Below are 17,677 nucleotides of genomic sequence, written 5' to 3' on the forward strand. Positions count from 1 at the left end.
TAATAAAAATACTAACTCGAAAATGAAGAGATGGAAGTGCATTCTAGAAGAGTACAATTACGAATTGCGATATAAGCCAGGAAAGCAAAACATAGTGGCAGATGCGCTATCAAGAATGACACAAGTCAATTCACTGACACCTACGCAGCACAGTGCAGAGAGCTCATCCGAGAATCTCATACCTAGCGTAGAAACCCCTATTAATGTGTTTAGGAATCAAATTCTCTTAAATATGGGCGAAACCTCATCATACCAATTTAAGATTATTTTCCCAGGATTTCATAGACATATTATAACTGAACCTCGTTATACTGGACAGAAACTACTCAATATTCTGAAAAGATATTTGAATCCATCAGTCATCAACGGAATTAAGACGCCTGAAAACGTTATGGGACTCATTCAAGAAATATACCCGGAAAATTTCATTCAATATAAATGTCGGTTTACTCAAATGATCGTGGTGGATATCATATCCGAGAACGATCAAGAGAATATAATTATCGAAACTCACAACAGGGCACATCGAAATGATAAGGAAAACAAAATCCAAATCCTGGAGAAATATTATTTCCCAGGCATGACTAATAAAATTAAAAGAGTCACTAAGTTGTGTTCAGTCTGTAAAAAGAGTAAATATGAGAGGCACCCTAACGAACCTCGATTGGGCGAGACTCCAATTCCCAAATATCCCGGCCACATCATTCACTTAGACATTTTTTCAACCGATAAAAAACTTATACTAACCTCGCTAGATAAGTTCTCAAAATACGCTATGGTGCGAATACTGAGTGGTAGATCGACCGAGTCAATCAGAAAACCCCTCAGGGAATTACTGTTTGCATACGGGGTACCAAAGTTAGTGGTTATGGATAACGAACCCTCATTAAACTCCGCATCATTGCTCTTTATGATGAAGGACGAGATGGGAATAGAAGTTTTTACAACCCCATCCTATAAGAGTGAAATAAACGGTCAAGTGGAACGTTTTCACTCAACTCTAGCTGAGATCATGCGGTGTCTGAAATGTGACGGAACTTCTAGGAATTTCGAAGAACTCCTGGAGAGATCAGTGAATGAATATAATCACACTGTTCATTCCACGATAAACAGGAAACCGGTCGACCTTTATTTTGGACGAACGGTGGACTTTTCTCCACAAGACATAGAGGAAGTTAGACGGGACACCATACAACGACTGGAACGGAAACAAGCAAAGGACTTAGAATATCATAATAAGAATAAACAACCAGCTAAAACTTATATTCCCGGACAGGTAGTTTACGTTAAGAAAAACAAGCGGTTAGGTACGAAATTGAGCGATCGTTTTGCAGAAGAAATCGTGAAAGAAAATCGTAACACTACGATACTGACCGAAAGCGGTAGGGTTATCCATAAAAGTCATATCCGTAATTGAAATCTTTACTAATCTTACAGGCTATTAATTGGACAAGCTTTGGCAGACTTCAGTATCTTAGACTATTCGAACGCCAGGCTACTGACGATACAAAATGGATTGGCTCGCAAGCAAAGCGGTACGTTCAAAATTATCCACTCGATTGACGTGACAAGATATAGAAATATTACCCTAGACTTAAAATACCTTTTCGACAATAATGTTACCATTAATCATCCGCTCCGTCCGTTTATAAGTCAGCAGATAAAAGATATATTTGATATGTTAAATCGACTCAACCCCCATAGGACACAAAGATCAATTGATTTTATCGGTAGTGCCTGGAAATGGATTGCAGGCACGCCTGACAGACATGATTTCGAGATTCTAAAACAAAAAATGGACAACATCCTAGAAAACAACAATAGACAACTTGTTATAAACAGACTAATTTCAGACAGAATAGCAGAGATCTCAAATATTTCCAATAAAATAATAAAATCTGAGAAAGAGGGTTGGAATGATGGTATTGCTAATAAAATTGAAAGAAACTTAGTATTTATAGAAAAAGAATTAAGAAATATAGAATTCGCGATGCAATGGGCAAAGGCCGACATTGTAAATACATTCATTCTATCAAAAACAGAAATAGAAGAAATTAATAAAGTACTTTTGATCTATGATATTCCTGTCTATAATATAGAAGAACTTTTATCATTTGCATCAGTAAAAATTGTAACTAACAAAAAAGAAATTTTGTACATTCTAAGCATACCCATTACCCTAAAAGATGCATGTAAAACATTTTTAGTTAAAGCTATAAAATATGGAAATGTAATAGATAAGATCGAACATGATAATATACTCGAATGTCAGAACCAATTATTCGGAATAAAAAACCAATGTAAAAAATATTATGATTTAACAATATGTAAAGAAGATAACCTAATAGAATTAAAAGATGATTATTGTGTAGCTAAGTTATTTAGAAACAGAGTAGGGAACTGCACTCAGGTGAACAATGAACACGTACCAGCAATCGAAGAAGTTGGGTCGGATATAATATTCCTAAACAAATACGAAGGCACAATCACTGCAAATGAAGAGCAAGTAGCGCTCAACGGAACATTTCTGATAAGGCATTGTAACGTAACTATTGAAATAAATGGTAAACAATATTCATCAAAGGAAATCACTGGTAATAAACCCCTCCCAGCATTCCTGCAACAAAGAGGATCAGAGAGAAATATAGAAGAAGTAATATCCCTCGAATTTCTTAAAGAACTGCATGTTAAAAACACGAAATGGCTGAGTTCTCTGGAAGACAAAAATTTTACTTCACTTGGTGCCAGCATTTTCGCATTATTCTGGACTATAACCATAACTGCAGTCGCAATATGGAGGAAGTTTCGCAACTTACCAACAGCGAGGCAACAAGAGACGAAACCCCAAGCTGAGAATATAAAAAATGAAGTTGATAATACCGAAATAAAACCAACAACCAGAGACCTAAAAACATCAAGCATTTACAATATTCATCGGTTTTGACAATCGGGACGATTGTATTTAAGAGGGGAGGAGTTAACACCAGTTAACACCAAGCACGCTATGAATTAATTTATGCTTTATAAACAATATTATAATTCAAGTGGGACATAGCTGACAATGCATTTCCCACCAGGTTAGGCAATGCATTGTCCGAATAACATCAACAAGCCACAGACGCTGACACAGCTACACGCGCCGATGAGCGACACCCAACACCCAACAACAAGGAACACTAGCCACGAGTGCAGAATATAGTATAAAGTCAGGGTAGCATTAAGAATTAGCGCTTTTTTCGTATCAAACGTCCATAAATAAAGAACTCTGCTCATAAACGGAAGTTTGTGGCAGAAAAAAATATTTTTTTAAAACTTTCAATTTAAAGAAGTTTAATTTATATATATATATATATATATATATATTCTGGGCCGTGGTGAAATTCTGAGTCGACCTAAGCATGTCCGTCCGTCCGTCTGTTAAAACCACGCTAACTTCCGAACGAAACAAGCTATAGACTTGCAACTTCGCACAAGTAGTTGCTATTGATGTAGGTCTGATGGTATTGCAAATGGGCCATATCGGTCCACTTTTACGTATAGCCCCCATATAAACGTACCCCCAGATTTGGCTTGCGGAGCCTCTAAGAGAAGAAAATTTTATCCGATCCGGCTGAAATTTGGTACATGGTGTTAGTATATGATCTCTAACAACGATGCAAAAATTGGTCCACATCGGTCCATAATTATATATAGCCCCCATATAAACCGATCCCCAGATTTGGCTTGCGGAGCCTCTAAGGAAAGCAGATTTCATCCGTTCCGGCAGAAACTTAGTACATGGTGTAAGTATACGGTATCTAACCACTATGTAAAAATTGGTCCACAGCGGTCAATAATTATATATAGCCCCCATATAAACCGATCCCCCGATTTGGCTTGCGGAGTCTCTAAGAGAAGTAAATTGCATCCGATCCGGCTGAAGTTTGGTACATGGTGTTAGTATATGGTCTCTAATGACCATGCAAAAATTGGTCCATAATTATATATAACCCCCATATAAACCGATCCCCAGATTTGACATCCGGAGCCCCTTGGAAGTGCAAAATTCATCCGATTCGGCTGAAATTTGGTACGCCATGTAAGTATATTGTATCCAACAAACATGCAGGAATTGGTTCATATCAGTCCATAATTATATATAGCCCCCATATAAATCGATCCCCAGATTTGACCTCCGGTGCCTTTTGAAGAAGCAAAATTCATCCGATGCGGCTGAAATTTGGTACGAGATGTTAGCATATTATATACCAACACCATGTACCAAATATCAGCCGGATCGGATTAAATTTGGGACGCTTTGTGGAAATCTCAAAATGTGAAGTAAAATTTAGTTCAATTTTCGTGCGAGGTAGTTCATTCTTCCTATAAAACCGTTCACTTTTTTTTCGGTGTAAGTCCATCAGTAAACCGGTCCCTATATTTGTCGTACGGGGCCTTTTGGAAGAGAAAATTGCATACCATCCGGTTGAAATTTATGAAGGTACAAATTTCATATGATCCTGTTGAGGATAGATATTCTGCCCTTTTTATGTAACATAGACTACATGCGAACTAACATACACCTCATTTCAAAATGTAATTTAAATGTACTCCACTCCTCGTACAAGAAAAAATCTGGCGTTTTCTTTTCAATAACTTAATAATACAAATTCCTTAATATTCACGCCTAAGAAGTTCGTATTAGATTTATAATAAAATGTAAAGTAAAATTATGATTTTTGAAATATTATACTCGGAGGTAGCCATTTTCAACAATAAGAATCTAAGTGTCGATAATCATGTTTGGCATATTAAATTCCTCTTTGTAATACTTTAACAGAGGCCTGCAACTATCTGGTTAGCTTTCTGATCTTTCTGAGAAATAAACGGCAGAGGATTTTGTGTCAAATTTACAAAAATTTTAGTGTTCAATCACAGAGTTTCAACTGGTTCAACAAATGTTGAGTATTAATTATTATATTGTTTTTAACCCCGAACTCTTGAATTCCTACCATGTTTTTTCTAACATCATATGAGTTTACTTAAAATATATATGTGTTAAATGGGCAGAGGCATTGCAATCAACCATAAAATTTTAAATCTTTAGATAGTGATCTTCAAATGTCTGTAGCCCTTCCACCTAATGTTAACAATTCCTTAAGCCGTGAAATAAAAACAATCCACAATCGCCTGTGATGCTTTGGCGTACACGAAATCGATGCAGAATTAGGGTTGCACATTTGCCAGTCATAGTCTTTGTTGTGAATGCATTTATATATTTTGTACCAAAACCTTTATGAGCAGTTATGATGGCAAAAGAAGATTACAATGATATTGGGTATATGCATTGTTATCATCTTGTGACGATCTTTTAACTTGGGTAGCATTTAAATTTAAATATAACAACTGCCATGGCAAATGCATGCCAGATCGTGTGAATGACCATTTCAACAGAAATCGACATATGTTCACATATGAAGTACTATATTTCGATGGTTTAATATCAAAAATGCCTACACTGAAAAAAAGCATACTCGGTTCCAAAGATTTTGTCTTTACTTTAAAAAATTTGGTATTGATTCCGAGCCAAAGAAGCGGAGAATACAAGTAAGGATACACAATTCTATTTTAAATTTAGGTTTTGTGTACTTGCTTCTAGGAAGCAAATTTTAATTTTTCGCTTTCTCCCCTTTTTTTCTTCATATGCTATCAAAGTCCTTTAAAAATGAGTTAACGGCAACTTTACTTTCCAAATTAGGACTCGACTTCCAGTAGAAATTATGCTATGTTTGAAGTAAAAAACTTCTTTAAAATAAAAAAAATATATTTGAACGATTTTTTGCTTTGTAGTCAAGATGCAAAAAGACAACAAATTTAAAGACAATTTCATTAAATTTAAAGAATTTTTCTGAATTATTAAAGTCAAGTTGACCTTAGCCTATAAATTTTTTCCTTCATGTTAAGATACCCATTTTTTTAGTCAAATCACTTAATTATAAGGACAATACGACTTCATGGAAAAGTTTATCGACTTTTGGACAAGTAAAATAACTTTATTTTAGAGAAATGCGTCTTCTATGCTAAGCAAAATTTGTATTCGTATTTTAAAGACATGAAATCTTTGACCTCACGACAATATTTTTTTCAGTGTACCTCGATTTCTCGTTACCTTGCTGGAATGATATCCGAATAATTGTGAATACAACATTAAAAAAAATTAAAAATTAAATATAATTATTAAAAAATTAAAAAAAAAAAAATAATAATTTTTTCTCATTTAAAAATGTTTTCTTAAACAATTTACCAATATTGCGGACATTGAGTTACACTTTGTCTTATATAGTCATCGATATACAAAACCATTGCGTAGAACGAATGCTAGGAAGAACTGAATTATAAAAATATTATACAGCTTCTAACTTCTAGCGATTATAAAGATATGATAAATACAGCACTATCATTCAAATATGATAAATACAGCACTATGATAAATACAGCACTATCATTTTCAGGCTATATGGTCCTAAAATACCTCTAGATTTCCAATTTCAGACAAATTGGATAAAAACTACGGTTTCTATAAGCCCAAGACCCCAAACCGGGAGGTCGTTTTATATGGGGACCATACCAAAACATGGACCGATACTCACAATTTTTGGCACACGTATTTGTGGTCCTACAATACCTCTAGATTTCCAATTTCAGGTAAATTGAATAAAAACTGCGGTTTCTATAAGCCCAAGAAATGAAATCGGGAGATCGGTCTATGTGGGGGCTATACCAAAACATGGACCGATAATCACCATTTTTGGCACACCTCTTTATGGTCATAAAATACCTCTAGGTTTCAAATTTCAGGCAAATTGGATAAAAACTACGATTTCTATAAGCCCAAGACCTCAAATCGGGAGGTCGGTTTATATGGGGACTATATCAAAACCTGGACCGATAAGCCCATCTTCGAACTTGACCTGCCTGCAGACAAAAGACGAGTTTGTGCAAAATTTCAGTACGATTGCTTCATTATTGAAGACTGTAGCGTGACTACAACAGACAGACAGACGGACATCGTTATATCGTCTTAGAATTTCTCCCTGATCAAGAATATATATACATTATATAGTCGGAAATCGATATTTCGATGTGTTACAAACGGAACGACAAACTTATTATACCCCCGTCACCATTCTATGGTGGTGGGTATAAAAATATTGTATACATACCTATGCATAAATAAAATTTTCTACACATGAGATTATATGAATATTTTTTTTTTAAGTTGAACCCCCCCGAATTAAAATCCTGGCTACGGCCTTGATTGTGGGGGTACCGTAAGTGGATCGATATAAAGTATCGTATTTATTTATGTGTGCAAAAAAAGGTCTTAATTTCACATTAGATGCCAATTGAACTCTATATTTCAAATTTAGGGCAATGTTTAATAAGATAAGAAGATACCAACTGTATATGTATTTGTGGACCAAAATTATTAATACTATCTCAAATCCTTTAAATTTGTTGCGAGCTATATGAAGATTTATATTCCCATATGTATGAATTTGAATCTGTATCGATTTAGACAAAATTGTATATACTTCTACAAAATCTATGTACTTAAAATTTAAATCTAACGTTATGGGACGTAACACAATTTTAACAAAAAATAAAAATGCAAGGAAAGTCTAAAGTCGGGCGGGCCGATTATAATATACTCTGCACAACTTTGTATTTAGATCGACATTTTGATAAAATCTCAAATCAGACTTCTACAAAATCTCGGGCAATATTTGGGAAATATTTATAATTGTTTAGACAATTTCGCAAAAATGCATTTATGATTCATTCATTGAAAAATTTGAGAATTTTAGTCATTTCTACAAGTTTTCGACTTAGCAATGAGTAACAGTGAGCATTAAATTTTGGAAAAATTTTTGTCTAGTAAATAAAATATTGCAAAATTTTATATAGAAATAAAATTTTTCAAAATTTTCTACAGAAACAAAAGTTTGACTAAATTTTCTATAGAAATAAAATGTTGGCAAAATTTTCTATAGAAATCAAATTTTGAGCAAATATATAGAAATAAAATTTTGAATAAAATTTTTATAGAAATAAAATTTGGCAAAATTTTTTAAAGAAATAAAAGTTTGAAAACATTATCAATTGAAATACAATTAAAAAAAATTGTGTAGCAAACAAAATTTTGCAAAAAATTTCTATAGAAATAAAATTTTGACTAAATTTTCTATAGAAATAAAATTTTGACTAAATTTTATATAGAAAAAAATAGTCTAACATTCTAGGAAACATAAAAATATAGTCGTAGTTGGAAGGTGATTTTCATTTACAATCATGCTGTACATTGATCGAATGAATAACGCAATGGAAACTAATTTGCGTAAAAACTTGCTTAGTTACAAAAATGTGAAGTGTTTTAAAAAATTTGGTTTAGCCGGAGTCGGAGTCGAGCAAAATTTTTTCGACTCCGACTCCAGCAAAATCTTCAGACTCTGATTCCAATACTCCGACTCCGGTTCCACAGCCCTGGTTAAAACACTCTTGTGCGCTGGTGCGTTGTCTTGATGAAAAATTATTGTTTTGTGTTGTAAGCCAGGACGGTTTTCTCGAATTTGTACGTTTAATTGATCCAATAGTACTCTGAATTTATTGTTTTACCCTTTTGCAGATAGTCAATCAATAAAATACCTTTGAAGTCCCAAATTTTGCTTAGCATAGAAGACACATTTCTCTAATATAACGTTTTTTTCCTTGCCTAAAAGTCAACTTTTCAATAAAGTCGTATTGTCCTGTTATTGTCATAACATGAAAGAAAAATTTTTTTGCGGTAAGGTCATCTCAGAACAATTCTTTAACTTTTTCACTACCGAAATATACCTAATATTAAAAAGTTTAATTTTTCTTCTGGTTTTACTTGAACTACTCGTAACAGCAAGTAGAACAAAAATTCTCATTTTGAGAACCTACCTCAATTACTTCAAGAGCTATATGAGCTTGTTCTGAAAACTTGATTCTTGAATTGTGACCAAATGGCCTTACGAAAATAAGCGCTATTTAGCCTATAATATTTTTCACAGTGTTAGAGAAAATACAAAAACAAAAACTCGAAAAAGTATCAGCTATAGTTTTTGTATAAATGTCCATTTACTAGAAACATACAGTAGAAAAATTGTCTCAAATTTTCATATTTTTTCGTTTATTTTTAAAGAAGTTAATAAAAATGTATTTTAGAGCTCACCAATAAGGAAAATATTTATAGCTTATTTAGATTAAAGCCTCTACTTTAAAATAACATCGAGAAATAAATCGAAACTAAGTGGGAAAATAGAATTTGGTGTCTTATTCGAATGTCCTTCTAGGTGGACATCGGTAGTGAATGGGTTAAAATTAATGAAATTGTTTTTATTTTTTTTTTTTGCATCTAGACTACAAAGCAAAAAATCGTTAAAAAAAATAGGACATGTTTTTCAACACTTTATTTTAAATATGTTTTTTATTTGAAACCTAACATAATTTCTACTGGAAGTCGAGTCTGAATTTAGAAAATAAAGTGGGTTTTAACTCGTTTTTACAGGACTTTGATAGCATATGATGCAAAAATGCTGAAAAAAAAACGAAAAATTAAAATTTGCTTCCTAGAAGCAAGAACACAAAACCCAAATTTAAAAGAAAATTGTGTGTTAAAAGTATCCTTACTTCTTTCTCCGCTTCTTTGGCGCGGAACCAACCCCAAAATGTTTAAAGTAAAGACAAAATCTTTGAAACCGGACATGCTTTTTTTCAGTGTGAACAAAAATTTTTCTTCGTACATCTCTTAGAGAAATTTTTATTTAATTCAAAAAATTAATTGATTTAATTACAATTATATTCAAAAATTTTTGTAATTACTAATATTAATATTTAATATTAATATTAATTAATATTATTTTTGCAATTGTGTTACCCTTTCCGTCATTGAAAAATAAAGGATTAGTAGCGGATGTATTTTTGGATATCGATCTACTTGAAAAAAAAATATTTCCACGTTTACCAAAAAGGAAATTTGGTTATTGTATTTTTAAGCGGATTCTTATTAAAAATTGTTACGCTCCGGTTTATACAATTCCAATGGTCCACTGCCCGATTTAAATTAAAAACAAGTAAGGAAAGTCTAAAGTCGGGCGGGGCCGACTATATTATACCCTGCGCCACTTTGTAGATCTAAATTTTCGATACCATATCACATCCGTCAAATGTGTTGGGGGCTATATATAAAGGTTTGTCCCAAATACATACATTTAAATATCACTCGATCTGGACAGAATTTGATAGACTTCTACAAAATCTATAGACTCAAAATTTAAGTCGGCTAATGCACTAGGGTGGAACACAATGTTAGTAAAAACAAGTATATAAAGCAGTAAATTCGGCCGGGCCGAATCTTAAATACCCACCACCATGAATCAAATATAATAGTTTACTTTGAAAACTCTTCGTCGTAGTGGGTTACTTGATAATATATAGAATTGTAGGGGGTTTGATGACAAATCTTCTCCCAAGCAAGTCAATGAAGACCAGATCAGATTCTGGATTTATGAGAACCAATTTTGTTTGAGTTTTAGAGAATTAAAACATATCGTGTATATGATGAAATTACGAATTGATTTGAAATCTTAAATCTGTAGATTTTTTCCTCCATTATTTAAACAAATACGATGAGTTAAATCTGGAAAATTCTACTTTCAGTTTCAAGCAATTTTCATGACCACGAAAGAAGTGTTTTCTTTTTTGAGAAACGTAATTTTAGACAAGCACAGTTTTTTTTTGACACAAATTTTAGAGACAATCGTTGAATATATATACGATTTATTTATACGAAAAGGAAATTTCGTTTGTCTAAAATTTCATTATAGATTACTAATTTCCAGCAAATCGGATAAAAACTACGGATTCTAGAAGCCCAAGAAATAAAGCCGGGAGATCGATCTATATTGGGGCTATACCAAAACATGGACCGATAGGCATCATTTGCTACTCACATATGTGTGATAAGATCACTACCTCCAGATTTTCAATTTCAAACAAAAATATAGTCTCTACACGGATGAAAAAGACTGTTTTTCATATGTTTGGCTATAAACATTATATGTTTGGAACACAATTTTTTAAACACAATATTTTTGAGTGCAAGCATATAATGTTCATAAACTAGCATAACATGTTTGGGACATATATGTTAATATGTTAGAACATATTATGTTTGGGACATAAAATGTTTGTAAATATAATATGCTTGCATGCAAACATATAATAATTTAAAAATAGCCTATAAACATATATGTGTTTAGTAGCTTGGAGCGCTATTTAACAGGGAGCGATATTGAATTAAGTTGGTGGTTGTTGCTTGTTATTACACAATTAAAATTTTATTTTTCCTTGGGCAATTGATCAGCTACTTCTTTGATCCTTACAAACTGTGTGGTCCGCTGTTCGAATCCCCGTCCGGCAAAAGGTAAAATTAAAATAAAAAAAATCATACAATTGGATAATTTCTTCTACAATGTTTGTATTACAGAAAAAGGTGCTAAGAACTAAAAAATCTCGTGGAAGTGAGAAAGATGTGGGGGAATATACAATTGGGCAGAAACAAAATTTTGAGCATTCGGGTCGAAAACCTATGTTGTTAGCACCTATATTACCTGTTTTTTTTTCATAATTCATTATGATTGTAAATATATAAATAAATAAATAAATAAAATTTTGAGCACAATATTGTTTGGGAGAATTTTTTTAAGCATATAATATTTTTGGGTGCAAAATGCTTCCAAACATATTATATGTTCACATAATAACATATTGTTTTTTGGAAGACAACATTATTGAATTTTGATGCAAAAATACAAAATGTTTGGAACTTAGACTACCCAAACATATATTGTTTAGACCAATATGCTTTCAAACATATTATATATTGGAAGAGATCAAACATATAAATGTTTGGGCAATACCCAAAAATGTATATGATTGAAGCAAAATATGTTTGGGAGTATATGTTACAGAAGCGATTTTTTGTGAGCGTGTAGACGCCCAAGAAGTAAAAATCGAGAGATCAGTCTATATGAGGGTTATACCAAAAAAAATGGACCTCGATATACCTCAATTTCGGCACACTTATTAGTGGTCTAAAAATACATCTCGATTCCGAATTTCAGGCAAATCGGGTAATAAATAAAGTTTATAGAAGCTCAAGAATTTCAGGCAAATCGGATGGTAAATATAGTTTTAGAAGCCCAAGAAGCAAAATCGGGAGATTGGTCTATATGGGGGCTATACCAAAACATGGACCGATGGGCACCATTTTCGACACACCTTTTTATGGTCCCAAAAGAACTAGATTTTCAATTTCAGGAAAATCGGATAGAAAATATAGTTTCTAGAAGCCCAAGAAGCAAAATCGGAAGATCAGTCTATATGGAGGCTATACCGAAACATGGACCGATGAGCACCATTTTCGGCACACCTTTTTATGGTCCTCAAATACCTCTAGATTTCCAATTTCAGGCAAATCAGATGGTAAATATAGTTTCTAGAAGACCTAGAAGCAAAATCGGGAGATCGGCTATATGGGGGCTATACCAAAACATGGACCGATACGGACCATTTTCGACACACCTCTTTATAGTCCCACAATACCTCTAGATTTTCAATTTCAGACAAATCGGATAGAAAATACTGTTTCTAGACGCTTAAGAAACAAAATCGGGAGATCGGTCTATATGGGGGCTAAACCAAAACATGGACCGATACGGGCCATTTTCGACACACCTCTTTATGGTTCCAAATGCCTGTAGATTTCCAATTTCAGGGAAATCGGATGGTAAATATAGTTTCTAGACGCCCAAGAAGCAAAATCGGGAGATCGGTCTATATGGGGGCTATACCAAAACATGGACCGACACGGACCATTTTCGACACACCTCTTTATGGTTCCAAAATAGCTCTAGATTTCCAATTTCAGGCAAATCTGATAAAAACTACGGTTTTTATAGGCTCAAGACCCCAAATAGGGAGGTCGGTTTATATGGGGACTATATCAAAACTTGGATCGATATAGCCCATCTTCGAACTTGACCTGCCTGCAAACAAAAAACGAATCTGTGCCAAATTTCGGGACGATAGCGCCATTATTGAAGGCTGTAGCGTGATTACAACAGACAGACGGACATGCTTATATCGTCTTAGAATTTCTCCCTGATCAAGAATATATATACTTTATATAGTCGGAAATCGATATTTCGATGTGTTACAAACGGAATGACAAACTTATTATACCCCCGTCACCATTTTATGGTGGTGGATATAAAAATATGGGAAACTTTTAAATCTGAAGCAATTTTAAGGAAACTTCGCAAAAGTTTATTTATGATTTATCGCTCGATATATATGTATTAGAAGTTTAGGAAAATTAGAGTCATTTTTACAATTTTCGACTAAGCAGTGGCGATTTAACAAGGAAAATGTTGGTTTTTTGATCATTTTTGTCGAAATCAGAAAAACATATATATGGGAGCTATATCTAAATCTGAACCGATTTCAATCATATTTGGCACACATGACTATATTACTAATTGTACTCCTAGTGCAAAATTTCAACCAAATTGGGCCAAAACTCTGGCTTCTGGGCCATATAAGTCCATATCGGGCGAAAAATATATATGGAAGCTATATCTAAATCTGAACCGATTTCAATCAAATTTGGCACGCATAGCTACAATGCAAAATCTACTACCTGTGCAAAATTTCAACCAAATTGGGCCAAAACTCTGGCTTTTAGGACCATATTAGTCCATATCGGGCGAAAGATATATATGAGAGCTATATCTAAATCTGAACCGTTTTCAATCAAATTTTGCACACTTGACTATACTACTAATTGTACTCCTAGTGCAAAATTTCAACCAAACTCGGCCAAAAATCTGGCTTCTGGGACCATATAAGTCCATATCGGGCGAAATATATATATGGGAGCTATATCTAAATCTAAACCGATTTCAATCAAATTTTGCACACTTGACTACACCACTAAGAGTTATGTTTGTACAAAATTTCAAGCAAATCGGTATAAAAATCTGGCTGCTGGGTCCTTATTAGTGCATATCGGGCGAAAGATATATATGGGAGCTATATCTAAATCTGAACCGATTTCTTCTAAAATCAATAGGGTTCTATTATGACCCGAATTAGGAACATGTGCCAAATTTGAAGGCGATTGGACTTAAATTGCGACCTAGACTTTGATCACAAAAATGTGTTCACAGACAGACGGACGGACGGACGGATGGACAGACGGACATGGTTATATCGACTCAGGGACCCACCCTGAGCATTATTGCCAAAGACACCATGTGTCTATCTCATCTCCTTCTGGGTGTTACAAACATATGCACTAACTTATAATACCCTGTTCCACAGTGTGGCGCAGGGTATAATTAATCGAATCAATTTAGATCAAAACGAAAGTTCGACTTTTAAGAACACAGGCGAATTACCCTAATATTTTAACCGCTCTTCTTCTAATAACCAAACATACCAGTTTTTGAGAAATCATTAAACAAAATTTTGTGCTCAAATTAATATCTAATTCCTTATTCTCTAACATGAGCTTAATATTTAATTTCTGCTTAATTAGTTTTCACAAAAAAAAGATAAAGTCGTGGTAAACAAAACATTGGGTTTACACCACACAAAAAAAAAATTATATTCTCACCATAAATTCACACAATTAAATTCAATTTATCTCGGTAATTAATAACATACAGAAAAAAAAACAAAAGCTACCGTGCACTTGCACATATTGAAAATCTAGGTTGATTTTATTTTAGTTTTGAAATATTTTCCAACATTTTAGTGCTGTTGAGGGTATTTTATTCGCGTTTTATACAAAGAAAAAAATGAAACAATAATAAGTTCATTAATTGTTATTACTGTGATGCATTCATTGAAGTTTCACCAGTTTTTTTCTCGTGCTGGTGAGGATCCCCTTTAAGTGTGACTATGTTGATCTAGTTCAATTGTTCGGAATATGTGCGGTCTAAGCTGTTGAATTGTTTATTCATACAAAATGCAAAAAAAAAAAAAAAAATATTTTTTAATGTGTTCATTAAAACAACAGCGGGATTTTATCCATCCATGTAACTAACCCAGATTAGTTCATTTATTAAGCCCTTAATAATATTGTTAGAAAGTTGGTGTTGTGGATGCCACACAATACTGAAGATATTTCCGTGTAGCATGCATATCATAGCAAGTAGGAAAGATTAGAGATGTTCGTGGACTACACTATTAAGACTATTGGTCTGTGACCCCAAAAAGGAAATATTCGTGCTGATGAATAAAAGAGCTTGCCCGGATTTTGTTTTTCCACTAATGATATTAGATATTGATTCCGAGTCACAGAAGAGGAGAATTGAAGTAAGGTTACATTAACACACAATTCTGTTTTAAATTGCAGTTTGGCGTATTTGATTCTAGTTAAAAATTCAAATAAGGATACATTTAGGACACAATTCTCTTTTAAGTTTGAATTTCACTAGCTTGATACAAGAAAACAAATTTTAATTCAATCGTTTTTTTCCTGTTTTTACTGGATGTTAAAATCGTTTAATGCATGTTAACGAAAACTTAAATTTCGAAATTTCCAGACTCGACTTCAAGTAGAAATTACACTACGTTTCAAGTCAAAATCGTCGTTAAAATAAAGCGTTGGAAAACACCTACTATTTGAGAACGATTTTTTGCTCTGTAGTCAAGATGCAAAAGGACAACAAATTTTAGACAAATTTCATTTGTTTTGAAGAATTTTTCAGAATTATTAAAGCCAATTTGACCTTAAACATTTTTTCTTTCATATATTTTTCTTTCATTTTTTTTTTCATTTTCAAGTCGAATTATACGGACAAAACTACTTCATTGAAAAGCTTATCGACTTATGGATAAGGAACCAAAAAACTTTATACCACAGAAATGCGTCTTGCATTAGTATTTTAAGGTCAAGGAATCTTTGGCCTCAAGATGAATTCCCTCCAACAAGCATACAAATACGAGGGTTGCCTTTTATATCGAGATTAAAGAACATAAACAAATATTAGTTATCGAAAATCGCTTTAAAATTATTTCAAAATATTCCCCATTAATATCTACACATACGTGTAAACCTAGGTTCGAAGCACTTTTGCTACTTTTTTTTTTTTGAGGTATCTCAAAAACATGTATTCGGAACGCATCAAGCACTTCGTCAAGTGCCGAAAAGCGTTGACTTCTCATTTTATTTATTTTTTTTTCGCTACGGGAATAAAAAGAAGTCATTAGGTTCCATGTCAGAACTATTCGCCGGATGTCCCATAAAATCGAGAGTTTGAGTCCTCAAAAATGATGTGAGAGAACTCGCATGAAAATGCGTCAAAAGTGATCCGTCTTCTGTGGTTGGTTTTTCCGATTTCATGGAAGGCAACTTTTGTTGGATTTCCATGAAACAACATTTATTGGATTTGGCTCATCTTGAAATATCCATACAGTCAACTGATGCTTACTTTCGGGCTCATACGCGTAAATCCACGATTCATTTCTATCACCATGTCATAGACGTGTTTTTTGAACTTTTGACAAATTGTGTGGGATTCAACGCAAATAATTTTTTTTTACTGTCTAATGTATGCTGGTCCGACTAATGCCTAAGGTCAGCGTTGCCACAACGAAATTTTATTTTGGACCAACATTTTTTCCATAATTAGACCAATATTTGAAACAGAGGACCATTTGTCCAAATTAGAAAAAAAAAATAATATATAAAAGTTAAAATTTTACATCGATTGAAAATTTTGTCAAATTTCTATAGAAAAGTTTCGTAAAATGTTAGTGCTATAGAAAATTTTGTTAAAATTTTATTTCTATAGAAATTTTGACAAAATTTCATTTCTATAAAATATTTCATCATATTTTATTCCTATAGAATATGTTGTCAAAATTTTATTTCTATAGATAATTTTGTCAAAATTTTATTTGTATAGAAAATTTTGTCAAAATTTTATTTGTATAAAAAATTTTGTCAAAATTTTATTTCTATAGAAAATTTAGTTAACATTTCACTTGTCTAGGAAATTTTTTCAAAATTTCATTTTTATAGGAAATTTTGTTGAAATTTTATATCTGCAGGAAATTTTTTCAAAATTTCATTTCTATAGAAAATTTTGTCGAAAATCTATTTCTGCAGGAAATTTTGTTAAAGTTTCATTTCTATAGGAAATTTTGTCACCATTTCTTTTCTATAGAAAATGTTGTAAATTTTTATACCTTCCACCATAGAAGGGGCGTATATTAACTTTGTCATTCTGTTTGTAACACATCGAAATATTGTTCCAAGACCCCATAAAGTATATATATATTCTGGGTCGTGGTGAAATTCTGAGTCGATCTGAGCATGAGCAACTTCCGAACGAAACGAGCTATCGACTTGAAACTTGGCACAAGTAGTTGTTATTGGTGTAGGTCGAAAGGTATTGCAGATGGGCCATATCGGTAAACTTTTACATATAGCCCCCATATAAACGGACCCCCAAATTTGGCTTGCGGAGAATCAAAGAGAAGCAAATTTCATCCGATCCGGCTGACATTTGGTACATGGTGTTAGTATATGGGCTCTAAC

At 33.1% G+C, this 17,677-nt stretch overlaps 1 protein-coding gene across 1 annotated transcript; it reads left to right on the top strand.

Annotated features, from left to right (window-relative positions):
- Window positions 1–1,990: 1,990 nt before the first annotated feature.
- LOC142231114 (uncharacterized) lies at window positions 1,991–2,944 on the top strand. Its single transcript, XM_075301734.1, has one exon. It carries the CDS (start codon window positions 1,991–1,993, stop codon window positions 2,942–2,944), a length of 954 nt encoding a protein of 317 aa, XP_075157849.1.
- The last annotated feature ends 14,733 nt before the right edge of the window (window positions 2,945–17,677 follow it).

Source organism: Haematobia irritans, chromosome 3, assembly GCF_050003625.1.
Source record: "Haematobia irritans isolate KBUSLIRL chromosome 3, ASM5000362v1, whole genome shotgun sequence".
In the NCBI taxonomy this organism is placed as follows: domain Eukaryota; kingdom Metazoa; phylum Arthropoda; class Insecta; order Diptera; family Muscidae; genus Haematobia; species Haematobia irritans.